General features: G+C 35.6%; 1 protein-coding gene across 3 annotated transcripts in view; it reads right to left on the bottom strand.

Moving 5' to 3' along the window:
* Positions 1-1,539: 1,539 nt before the first annotated feature.
* Positions 1,540-13,420, bottom strand: part of PPP1R42 (protein phosphatase 1 regulatory subunit 42) — a 19,099-nt gene continuing 7,218 nt past the window's right edge. Inside the window, exons 5-8 of one of the 3 annotated variants that reach the window (XM_027894695.1) lie at positions 11,235-11,352; positions 9,875-10,003; positions 8,540-8,691; positions 1,540-1,680 (exon numbers count right to left, since the gene is read on the bottom strand). In XM_027894695.1, the coding sequence (XP_027750496.1) occupies positions 1,642-1,680; positions 8,540-8,691; positions 9,875-10,003; positions 11,235-11,352 (438 nt within the window). In that variant the 3' untranslated portion in view covers positions 1,540-1,641. Of the gene's footprint in view, positions 1,681-8,539; positions 8,697-9,874; positions 10,004-11,234; positions 11,353-13,420 lie in introns of all 3 variants that reach the window. The other 2 variants (XM_027894696.1, XM_027894697.1) reach the window with 2 other exon arrangements.

The following is a 13,420-nucleotide window of genomic DNA, read 5'->3' as shown; positions in this document are numbered from 1 at the left end:
AAATACATACAACACTGCATGCAAAAAGATAGATCCTGATTTTCTTATTCAGGAAAAAATCCTTTCTTATTTCAGAGAGGGTTTCAAGTGTAAAATGCTGAGCTGACATTCATAATGCTTATGAATTGCATTAGGAAAGGTTTCTTTTCCAGGGGCAATTTGTAAAATGGTTTTTCCTTTCCTTATCTGTAGGTTTGGAATTTTCCTATATCAGAAGTCTTGAGCATTCATTTAATTACTCAGACTAGTGCAAAGAAGCCAAATTCAAGTCTCAGTTACTTAAAACAGATTTTTAAGTTAAATTAATGTGTAATACTCCCAATCCAAAAATTAACCAGCACAGACATCATTAATCTTTTTGTGCCTTCTCTCCTAATTGTTCCACATTCTTCACCAGAACTTGGAAAAATCCAAATGATGGAAATTATTTTTTAGGACTACAGATCTTCTCAAAAATCATGTGCTGATAACTCCTTTCTGCTTGAAGGGAGAAACCAATGGTATGAGGTTCAATAAGATCAAGAACCGGGTCCTGCACTTGGGTCATAACCAACCCCAGGCAGCACTACAGGCTGCGGGCAGAGTGGCTGGAAAGCTGTCCAGCAGAAAAGGACCTGGGGGAGGCTGGTCAGCAGCTGGCTGAACATGAGCCAGCAGAGTGCCCAGGTGGCCAAGAAGGCCAATGACATCCTAGTTTGTATCAGCAATAGTGTGGCCAGCAGGACCAGGGCAGTGATGGTCCCCCTGTCCTCAGCACTGCTGAGGCTGCTCCTCAAATCCAGTGCCCAGTTCTGGGCCCCTCACTTCAAGAACACTGAGGTGCTGGAGCGTGTCTAGAGAAGAGCAGCGGAGCTGGTGAAGGGTCTGGAGCACAAGTCTCAAGAGGATTGGCTGAGGGAGCTTGGGTTGTTTTGTCCAGAGAAAAGGAGGCTTGGGGGGCACCTTATCACCCTCCACAACAATCTGCAAGGAGGTTGTAGACAGGTGGGGGTCGATCTTTTCTCTCAAGTAACAAGCAATAGGACAAGAGGAAACAGCTTCAAGTGGCATCAGGGGAGGTTTGGATTTGGTATTAGGAAAAAATTTCTTTACTGACAGGGTGGTCAAGCATTGGAATAGGCTGCCCAGGGAAGTGGTGGAATCACCATCTGTGCAAGTGTTGAGGACATCTGTAGATGTGGTGCTTGGGGACGTGGTCTAGTGGTGAACACAGCAGTTTTAGCTTAAAGGTTGTACTTGATCTTAGAGGCCTTTTCCAACCTTAATGATTTTACAACTCTACTATGCACATGCCTCTGTGCAATTGCTGAGTATCATATATGGTAAGACACTGGCTAAACCCAGCTCATTTCTTGAGGAAGTTTAAGAACTAGCAATCAGTTTAGCCTAGCATGTGCTGATGTTTTTGCATGTTTTTGATACAAAGTATTGCTTTAAATAAATAAGTAGTCCCCTTATTTTTCTGAATGTTCTTAGAAGGCAGTGTTAAACATATTCAATTTTGTCTGGTTTTGAGGTTAAAAAGATACAGATAACATATCCACGGAGACATCAATATCTTTCTTTGCAAACTTTGAGGGGAAAAAAAAATCCAATAATGGCCAAATCTTCTCATCCTTCATAACTTCCGGCTTTTAGAATTCAACTTCCTTCTGCCTTCACTTTCGAGGCCTCCTCAACCTACATCAGAGAGATCAGAGAAGACAGATGAGAACTTCATATCAGAACCACACAAAAGCCTCTGTTGCTCCTGTTGTCACTGAAGCTTTCTGAGACCACTCAAGATTTCTACAAAATTTCTAAGCAGAGTTACGAAAAGCTGCTGAATAATAATTATAATAAAAAAACAAACGGCCTTTACCTATTGCAAGGTTATTGGCTGATGCAGTGAAAACCCTCTGTTGTTTTTTTTTCCAGTGTCAAATCTGGGGCCAAGCTATTCTGAATTGACATAATCTGACCATTTGGGCTATTGTACATTTCTTTATTACAAAATTGACTGACTTTTTCCACTGACAAAAATGGTGATAGTTAACATTTTTTTCCACATGAATTTGTATCAAATACTTACTGATAATTTTCAAGTTCCATAAGAAACAAAATCTTAGTATTAATCAAAGTAATTTTTCATATAAATGAAAACAGATAGGACTCTGTCTTTTATTCCAAAACATTTTTCTACAAACTAAGTGTAACTGATTATACCCAACTTTACTGGACATGTAATTAGTGATTACTGTGGCAGTCTAATACATTAACTCTTCAAGAAAGGAAGAGCTTATTGTTTCAAATCTCTTTCTCAGTTAAAGTATTAGACTATTACACGGCTCATTTCACAAATGGCTTGGATTTACCTTGTTTTGATGCAGCACTTAATTCTGCTCAAAATTAATTCTGCTCAGAATTAAGAGAACAGAAAGATGTTGTCAGTCATTTATGGCTGTTTTTTTCCCTTTCTGCCCCTATCTCAAAACTTTTGAATTATGTGGCTTTTATAGCTTTGTAAAAAGCTATATACACAGGCAGTCCTGTGTACTGCTTTATACCTGCATATATAAAGAAATTAACTTACACCTTGCACTGTTTTTAATGTGATATTTAAGACAAATAGGATTTTTTCATTGGTTACGGTTCTAAAGTTCACATTTGAACTTTAGATCAGTAACTCAAACACTGTGGGTATACACAGTGACTACAAAGCTTATGTATCTATCCATATATTCTGATTATGGTCAGAGCAGTACCAAGGGGAGGTGTTCAGGCACTGACGCCCTAATTTTTTTCCTTTTGGTAATTCTAACATACCAACAGTATCATGGAAGCTCTAATGCATTAGAATCTTTACTGGCAAGGCCTGGTCTCACACCTCCTGGACTCTAGAAACAATTTTTGGTAGAGAGAAATACTATCAACAGTAGATGATGATCAATTTAGGAACCACTAAGGCAAATCTGACACATCCATGTCTTTGCAACTGGATGGGATGCATCTCAAGGTGGTGGAAGTGAATTTGAGGAGGTATAGCTGCTACTAAGGAATTAGTGATTGTAATGCTGTCTTTCAAAATGTAGCAGCTCACCTTGCTAGATGAGAGCACAATGACTGTGTTCTCACCTCAGGTTTGTTAAAGCAGCTCCGTTCAGCGTTTCAGACAGGGGAATGTGCCTACGTGACGTGTGACAGAATACAGGAAGGCAAATATTGAAACAGTATTTATATCATTGCAGTAAATTAGGTTAGTGGAACTGACTTCACCTGAGTTACACTGAAATTATTACAGAAGTTATTTATATATCCCTACTCAAGCAGCAGTCTTTATTTTAACCTCAATTTACTTTTTAAATCCCCCATGCAGGTGTGTATTCTAAAAACCTGAAAACCTAGCATTACTTCTTTACTTTATTTGCTTCATACGTGTGTTTTACAGAAGTGATTTTTATTATTTTGTAAATTAGTTACACAATAAAAAATGTGCAATGCTAAGGCAGCAGACCAAAAACATTATGAAGTTTCAAGGATTTATCTCAACAGTAGTCTAAAAGTACTGACTTATACATATAAAGATCTGAGGATAGGGAAAAAAAAGCTTCACACTGATTGCCTCATTTATCTAGTTAACTATTAGGGTGAACAAGTAACACCTGAAAAATAGATATGCAAAGATTTGAGTCTGCTTTTCATTTAACATCTTAAAATAGTATTTCATTCCTGATACAATTTTGATGGAGCCAGTTACAAGACGTAACTCACTCTAAAATCACTGAATAGTCCTCTCTCTGTTTAAAATGTGGCTGACCTACATTTAGACTTGATCTTAAGGGACCTTTTCTAACCTAAATTATTCTGAATATTCATGTATTTTATGTAGAAGGTTTCAAACAGAAAAAACAGAAGAGTTTCAATGTTCCTGAAAGTGTAGGAGACCCTGCATACCCAGATGTGCTCCAGTAATTTTTTGACCTATTGGCTGACAAGTCACACGTGCCATTTGGTCTTCTAAATGTCTAGGAAATAGCCCATATTTCCTGGAAGAAGAAGCTGTCTATTGCAAGCAAATGCATTCCTGCCAGATTGCCAGTCTGTGTGTATCCAGTATATGGTCAGCCAGACATGTACGAGCACGTGTGGTTTATCTGGCAATCTGCTCAGCAGGAGATGTAAAAGCATTTATTCTTTTCAAGGGTGCAGGGGATCTATCAGTGCATGCGTTCTGTGTGTTTACATCATTTTCCCTTCTCAGTTTTGGGCACAGCCAGCAGCACAGAGAACTGGAGTGGGGAGGCATGGGCATGGTCAAAAAGGGATGCCTTTTTTCACTGCCTTTAGGATGCTGAATGATGTGGCAGTGTTAAGTACCATAGATCTGGCATATATTAGAACAACTTTTTCTCTGTTGTTGTGTTAAATTACCACTACTGGAAGTCTACAATGCCATTTGTATATCATCTTGCATGTTTGTGATAACAGAGTTATATTTTTCCTTCTAAATGAAGAGTATGAATGATCATGGGCAGACTCATCCAGCACCACATTCAGTGGGGCTGTAGACATGGATACAAAAATACCATGAAGGTACACATTACTGTAATGTTAATTATGGTCCTGCGAAAGCACTTATCTCACCTTTACGACAGGTACATATTCTCCAGAAGAAAAAGGAACCAATCAATTGACTGAATTGCCTGCTGAGACCTCACATGAGTCACAGTAACCAGAAACTGCTAATACTTGACCTTATTCAAATGGCTCTGCTTCACCAATACTATTGAATTTCAGAACTTCACTGTATCTCTTTATCCTTACACTTTTTTAAGCATTGCAGCAACTCCTTTCATACCGTATGCCATGGCTGAATAATTCAACGGCAAGTAAATTCCTTACATTTCTCTTCCCCAGCCTTCATCACTAAATGCTGATTGATACTTTCTAGACCTCACTAAGGAGAGGTTTACATTTTTCCTTCAACACCATCACCAACAAAAGGCAGTGAGATGGGCTGTAGCTGCTGGAAAAGGCACTCCATGCCCATTCAAAACATGCTCTGGGCTCTGCCAAAGCACTCCAGCTGGTATCTCCAAATATTTAATGCACCTAATTCTGAATACATTTGGAGTGCTTGTGGGATATTCAGCAGCAAAAAGGAGCTCCAGAGTGTGGAGCTAAAACTGCACTGGTTTGTATCTTAACTCTGTGTTTCTCCTGTTCCTGAAGCCAAGGCTGAGGATATTTTTTATTTTTGAATTTTCAGATTTGCTGCAATTGATATTCAGTAAGAGGACAAGATTTAGATTACCTGAAGGTAACTTATTGCCCCACTGCCCTCTCAAATGAGAAAACTATGTTCGGTAATGTGAAATAACTATATAATTGTAAATCTTATGTTTTGAGTATACATCATGAAAATCTTAGTATCAGCCCTCCCCAAAACTCTGTTATATAACAGGCCATAATAATTCTATTTATTATAATGCTAGTTAGATTCATATAAACAAGAGCCCAGTATACATCCACAACATGTACATTCCTTCCTGTTATTAAATATACATTATCCTGTGTGGATTGCAGACCAGACAAATCACCTCAATGCATGTATAAATATTTAATTAATTAAATACAATGTTGATACAAGAAGAGCTAAGAAGAGGGAGAACTAACATTGCTCACTGCAAGTTCCTTTCATTTGCACTAGAACTTGAACTATGCAGGATGTGTATGGTGGCAGCAGAGTGGCTTATGATTAGTTGACACAATCCAGTGTCCTCATTACATGCTGACTATATAATTTAAAGATATTATCATACCGCTAATAACATAACATTTGCTGGAGAGACAAAAGGTGACTTCCCCACCACATTCGGAGTTCTACGAGTACTTACCACAGTATTTAATTTCATGAGTAAGGAAATGTGGGCAGAAACTGCTGGTTACAGATTAAGTTTACAACATCAAAATTTCAACAACTTCTCTACTCTGGGAAAATTAATAATGGTGTATCCCATTGCAAGGTATTAGGTATCTTTAAAATAGTTAAGTGATTTGTTTTCTTTTAATTACTTCCTGCCAATATCCATAATTTTCTGTAAACATTCAAAACTAACCTAAAATCCAAAATTGCTATTGTTTTTATATTATCAAAAAGAAAGATTAATGACATATTTCAGTAATCTAGTAATAACCGGTTTTTTTCATTATTCAAGCTATATGCAATCCTCAGTGGATCTAAGATGTAGGTTAAAAAGGTATTTAATGCCTGTTTTTCAGTTGCCAAGGTCAAACCTCACCTAGCATGTATAGGGAAAGAGGAAACATCTGTTTGAATAATTTATTTGACTAACATACAGGATAGGATTAAAATTCACTGATTTCTTCAGTGTGATACCAAATTTCAATTAAACAATACAGGTATTTGTTCAGTTTGACGAAATTTCCTTCCTTTACGTGTGGGCACATTTATGTATATCCCTAATTACTGAATCTGGCAAGGGAATACCATGATTTGTCATTTTTTCATACCTGCATGTACTCTGACAATGAACATTACTGTATTTTGAGGGTATTTTTTTCTCCCAAAAACATTCTAAAGAATTCACAAACCTTTAACTAACTCCCTAGACTCCTTGGTTTCCACGGAATTTCTCTGATAATAAAATTTGAATACATCTCAGGATCAGTGTAATGAAATTGTAATGCATGGAAACCTTCAGCATCTAAGACAAAATTATCACAAGTTTTTTGAAAATACTAAATGCATGTCATCTGAGTGTAATTTCTTCTAACCTTTCTGTGGATCAGACTAAAATATTCTATACTAACAGTTTAAAAAAAATCACTTGAATTGTTTAATTTGCAAATGGAAATTAATACAAATATAGACATTTTATTCCAATCAAGTATGGAAGATGCAATCTTTGCCTTTCTAGGGTCAAAAGGGATTTCAACAGGGCCAGGACAGTACTCCAAATTTTTAATATGGGGATAACTTTCGTCAAGCAAAGAAGCTCAACAACTGGACAACTTCTTTTTTTAACACTGTAAAGCAGAATCAGAATGATTTGTCTCAAAGGGGATAGCAGAAGGTCTTACACTGAAAAAAAGATGCTGTACAGACATGTTCCATCCTTTTTTAGGACTAAGGGGAATGGTACATGAAAAGCACAGTTTTACTCAGTGTAGCCCAAAAGACAGGATGCTAAAAAGGATAACATGCAAGCTGACAGAACACTAAGCATGTGGATAAACTCATAATGGAATTAAACCCCCCCCCCCAAACATGTTTGTATGGCATAAGTATTAGTCTGTGCCCCTCTAAATTTCACAGTAGTACTAATAGTAGTACTAATTTGTGCATTGTTCCTGCAGTTGTTTTTAAACTGCTCCACTGCCTTGTGCTTTCTGCAGCAAGAAAAAAAATAAAGAACAGGCACATATTTATGACAAATTCAGTTTCCTTTCAGGTCAGAATAGGCCATGTGAAGGACAAAAATGATCCTTTGAAAGAGAGCAGCTTTGTGATTTGTAATTCTTCTTCCCTTCTTAGTAAGGGAAAAGAAGCTATTTTTAATCAGAACAAATAATCAGAAGGAACAAAACTGATGGAATGGAAAGTGGTAAGTTGTCAAGAATAAAATAGCATTAAATGTTGCTCAGTTAAATTGTCAAACATGCTAATAAAGTCTAACTTGAATGTAAAATAGAACATTATATTTAGTAATTTAGTTACAAAAGAATACTTGTGTCAGTTGCATTTATTTATTTTATCTACAGCACTCCAAAAATGATGATTTTTTGGTTGTTGTTGGCTAGTTTAGCTGGTAAATAATAAAACAGTTAAGTTAAAAATATAATTAAAAATCTGGAAGGAGTGATATTAGATCCCAAATACCAAACTAAACTATTACTACAGGTGAAACTACAAACCCCTATGAGCACATTTTATTCCCACCAACGGTTGCATTACAGTTCACAAGGCTATGAGTAAAGAATACATATAAATTCTGAATTGTTTAAATTCATGTAGTGTCTAAACATCTGTAAGGCACACCCATCAGTTTTTCTTTCTTGATGGTCTCCATGTTCTTGAGCTGATGCTACAGGAAAATGTTAATCAAATATATAATACACTGACATATGTCTGTTGGAATTAAGCTGTAATGATGAAAAGTGATTTTTCTCCTTCTGCACAGGATCACCCTCCTCCAATGGTGCTGACACCTTAACTGTACTTCCAAGAATTAACTTTGATTGATATTAATCAAAATTAACTTGATATTATTTTACCTTTGTAGAAAAGGAGTACAATCAAATGCATATAACAGAAATTACTAACACTGAAGTTACTACTGTCAGTTAGTCTATGGATTTATAATCAGAAACTTAAATCTATTATCCTGTCTTTCAAAGAAATAAAGGCAATAAATATAACATGGTTAAAAAAAATATTTCAGATTAAATTCTACCTTGCTGTACTCATTTTCCAACTGATTCAGCAAGGGCTGTACAAGCAATAACAGAAGTAAAAGGAAGATGTGTGAGAACATACCTGAGCTTTCATCTGACTTAGTCTTTCACGGATTCTTGGCAATGGTTTTCTTTCTATTTTTTGTTTCTGAGACAAAACTAAAAAATTTGGTTTTTCTTCCACAGAGTGACTGCGGTGGAAGGCAAGAGTAGGATGAGGTGTTTCAGAGTCAGCTGCAGAAAACAGAAGAAAAAAAGGATTAATTCAATATCCCAGGTCAAACTCTATCTATTTAATATATAGTGTGATTGATCTTGACATGTCTTGTTATCGAAAACAGTGTAATAAGCCTCAAGGTAAATTACTTTGATAACAGAGAATGGAAAACTTTGTATGGAATTACGGAAGGTGCTGCAAACACTGATGAAGGTAAATATTAAAGCAGGTATTCCCATTCAGGTATAGTTATCTGAAAGGAGTAAATTCAATTACATAGCATCTCTTTACATCAGTAGTTATTAAGAAGATCATTTCAGAACCATTGCCATTCACACATGGCTTCCAAACACTGAGCAGACTACAATTATTTTGGGGCTGGGGCTGACAGGCAGAGTGTTTTCACTTCGTGTCTTCAAAAATAACATATTAGTTTATCTTCTGAAAGCAACAGTGTAGCTGCCGCCAATTTTATTTTATAATTGTGGCCATTCAAACCATTTTGAGGAATTTGAAGTCTAATGTCTGTTTCTAAATTCTGCAAGATGGCAAGACATTTACATTTTAATATGCAGTCTACTCTGTAACAGCCACTACTACCCCACAATTGTAAAAAAAACTCATTATATTTCAGGTTTTGCTTCAGTTTCAAAACTAATTTGCTTCAGTTTCAAAACCAACCTACTAATTTGTTTTCCCACTTCAAGAACATGTTGCTTTTAAGCCTCTAAAAGGGTTTAAGGCTTTTTTACCTCCCAGACATTTATTTTCTTTCCAAGTGTAAAACTTGTACTTCTGCAAGTCATGTATCTTGTGAAGGCCTTTAAAAGGACTGGTAATTTACACAGATCAAATAAGTATCAACAAATAGATTTAAAAGTCTGATGTATTTCATGCATATTTGCTTTAGAATGTCCATCACTTTCTTTAAATATGGAAAGCAAACTTGAGTATTTACACACTTAAAATGTACTAGCTCCTCCCTTCCATTATTCTGGGAGATTGGGATGGGAAGAAAAAAAACACCACATGAATTAGTGCTAAAATTAAATTTAACATTGGAAAAGTTCGATTTCTACTCCTGTATTTTGGACTCAGCACCCGTACAAGTCTCATTCTTAGTATATATACTGTTAGCTGCTATGTTATTATTTCTATAATATTATAAATAAGCATGAAGTAATTGATTAGTTTGCTTACAAAATTGCACATAGACTGTATGTTTATCTGGCATTCTCTCATTGCTTTTTTTCCTGGCAGTTTTGGAGGCTTGCCAGTTCATTAAGAACTGTCTTTCCATTTCTTTAATTTCTTTCCCATCAAGGGATTCTGTCAAAGAGAAGAGAACATTTTCTGTGATACAAAGTTAACTAAAGGGCTCTACAAAGTTGTATGTAATGTGTGTACTGATTCTATATTTGCTCCCTTAAAATATTTTTTTCCTCTTTGTAGTATTTTGGTAAAGAAAAAGATAGCTAATACAGATTGATATTCATATTCAAGCTGCAAGAGTGAGTTAACATGTCTTAATTATGAAAGAAACATCTATTATTTTTAAAACTTTCAAGGGAAATATATATATATTTCACATTTGTTTAACATGCAGCACCTTATAGAAATTTCTGAAGAAAAGCTATGCTCTTAAACAAGATATAGAGAGGGAAAATACATGTCTTAGCAATCACAGAGTCCTACTGATCATGAAGACAGACACAGAGATTTGGCTCTCTAAGGTTAACTTTACTCAGGTGCCATCAAGTTTATGCTCTGTGTTTTATTGGTTGTATCTGCATTTTTGAGTCAGACCAAATGAAGTATTTCACACGTCCACAAATTTTGGTTGCATTAGAAGTGTCCTAAGGCATTCTTTTTCTTAAGAGACGATGTTTTGTACTCTTAGAAAAAACAACTTCTATAACTACAACTTTAAAGATAATTGCCACCTTTATCCAAAAAAAGTAAAAAATTAGCAGATTTTTTAACCTATTTCTACAGTATGGATATTTAGATATAGAAGAATAAGTTTCTTCTTTTTATGCTAAAATTATATAAAAATAATAATGATGTAAATGGGATATATAAGGGTAAGATTAACAAATACATTCATAATATAAATGTAAATTGCTTTTAAGGACAAAAGTTATAAAACAAATTCAAACACAGTAAGGTATGATCTGTACAACTGGCACTGTACAACAAAAATACCTAAGCAACTACTACAGAGTGATAGGGGAGTAGTTTAAAATTGCCTTTGAAAATCAGTTTCACAACATCTGGAATATGAACACAAAAAATGACTTATTGTCTTGTAACAATCTCACCAATCATCTATTATAAAAAAAATTACTACCACTCATAGCTAAAGCCAAACAACATGGTTTGTGAAGTTGATTACATAAGCGGTTTTAGCTTTGTACATAAATTTAAAAAACTATCACTTGACATAAATTTCTACAGCAGTCTGTGTTTACACACATAGTGCAATTCAAGAACTGTTAATGTATCAGTTGTTTTCTAAAAGAGTGGGGGTTAAGGGTGGACTATTGATTTAATTTTTTACCTAAAGTTTGTGACTGTACTATAATCTGATCCCTGTACTTTGGTTTTTGGCAGATGGGGTTTCCTGTAAGATCCATTCTGCGTAGCTTTGTCCATTTGTTTAACACAACCTTCAAATCCTGCAATGGATACAATAACAAAACATTGGATTGTTCTTCCCCCTCCAGTGTAAAATTCAATAATAATGTGATTTGTTCAGCCAGGTCCAAATTCTGCACACAGAAATAACTTCAATGAGACTATTCATATGTATTAATATGCACATTAGAAAGTACATTTTCAAATAAAGTGGTGAATAACATGCCCTGAATATATCATAATTGCACAGAAGAAAGGTGATATAGTTGGAAGAAGCTGCATTTTTAAGGATACAGTTATGTCAGCTGTGGAAAACGACCACTTCAATCCCTCTTATAAGCACCTAACACCGAGGAATTACCAATCAAAAAATCTGTATGATATGTCATGTCTCTTAATGCATCCCCATGGTCTCACAGAGCCCCTAGAGTATCAGTGTGTAGAAGAATAAATACTTTATAAAGAACAGACAGAAAAAAAAAAAGCTACAGCAAACTGCCTCTCTCTTTATATGTATGTATTTTACAGGAGAAACAGTAATAATCCCCCCCTACATAACTGTGGGTGGCCAGTTACAGTATTGGCCTAAACAGTGAAATTTGTGAAATATACCTTTCTCCATCTGGGTTTCTGTCTGGTTACCCAAGGGCAGTATGACCTAGATGAAACTACTCAGTTTTATAAATACAATAAATTCAAGCTAAAAGCACACAAAGCTTAGCAGATTGGTCCTTTCTACTCAGATACCCTAATTTCTGAAATACTTTCTTTCCAAAATTTCATATAACTGTCATTCTTGATAGGCTTTCCTTATATGTGTGAAAAGCTTAAGGAGGGATTCAAAACAATCTGTATAAATACAAGGAGAGAGAACTTTTGTCCTACTGCTGTAATAATTTAGAAAAATCTACTATTCATGCTATGATAGATTCTAAAATGCAAAGTGTGTAGAATTTTGTAGCTTGATGCCAATAATGAAGTATCTAACAATGTAGGCATCTCCTAGTTCCTCCAAATCTAGAAAACTGCCTGGGTAACGCAAGCAGGGAGAATTCTGCTTTTGCAGGCTCCTCTCTCCTTGGTAGAAAATCCTCCCAGGAAAATTCTATGGGTTATGTAACATACTTTTTGAAAAATCGCATGGAAGAGAAACGGGCAGTACAGACTCACACCTCCAAGCCATTTAATTTTTGGTCTGTCAATGATGATGGTGATATAATCTATTGTTATTCAGCAATAATAATGTCCTTTTAGTAAAATAGAGAGCAAAAGTCTGGTTCTATGAGGATCAAGATTGATAAAACAAAGCAAGAAACTCTGAGGATCAGTCTACATGAAAAAATGTTAATAACTCTCATAATGTTGCACAGCAAAGCTCAATCAGCATGCATCAGTATAGCAACGTGATAACCCCCATAGTTTAAGTGCTAACACTTAATCACAAACTCAGTCTAGGGAAAAAATATTTTAGGCTAGACTTATTAAAAAAGAAAAATAATTGAGCAAGTGTATTTATTTATTCTTACCTGAGCCTACAGACATTATCACTGAAATCTGTAATGTGTTCTAGATTTCACTAGAAATAATTTTTTCAAGTAATAGTTTTGCACCACAAAGTTATCTATTACTGAAACAAAATGTATACAGTTTAACTTTGATGAATGTACACAGAGTCCTGAAGATTTTTGTTAGCTGTTACTTACTTGATAAATGACCCAGAACATGCTTACTCCAGTGTATGTTTATCTAAGAGTGCACTAATCCTGTGCTGAAATATGATTACCCTTTCGATACGCTCTAGTTGTTCATTGCCTTCCTGTCTCTAATAAAGTGCTTTCACTTCCCAGCCTTTCAATAAGCTGTACTAAAGGGACCAGACACTCTTCTGGGCAGGCTCCGTTTGATAAATGATCATGTCATGCTATCACTTTGAGGTCTGCTACAAAATACTGACGAGCAAATTATATTCCAATGGGGAGGGAGGGAGAGGGGGAAGGGCAAGTGCCTGAGTAGGCAGCTGTAGTGCTGGCAATTTCTTACCAATTAATGATGGCCATTTAAGAATTGGTATTTGACCAGTATGCTCCATTTTTTATCGGAAACGTCTAG

The sequence above is a fragment of the Empidonax traillii genome, unplaced genomic scaffold (genome assembly GCF_003031625.1).
Source record: "Empidonax traillii isolate 1590-97213 ecotype Southwest subspecies unplaced genomic scaffold, ASM303162v1 scaffold438:size550143, whole genome shotgun sequence".
Lineage (NCBI taxonomy): Eukaryota > Metazoa > Chordata > Aves > Passeriformes > Tyrannidae > Empidonax > Empidonax traillii.
This window is presented reverse-complemented; position numbering and strand designations above follow the sequence as displayed.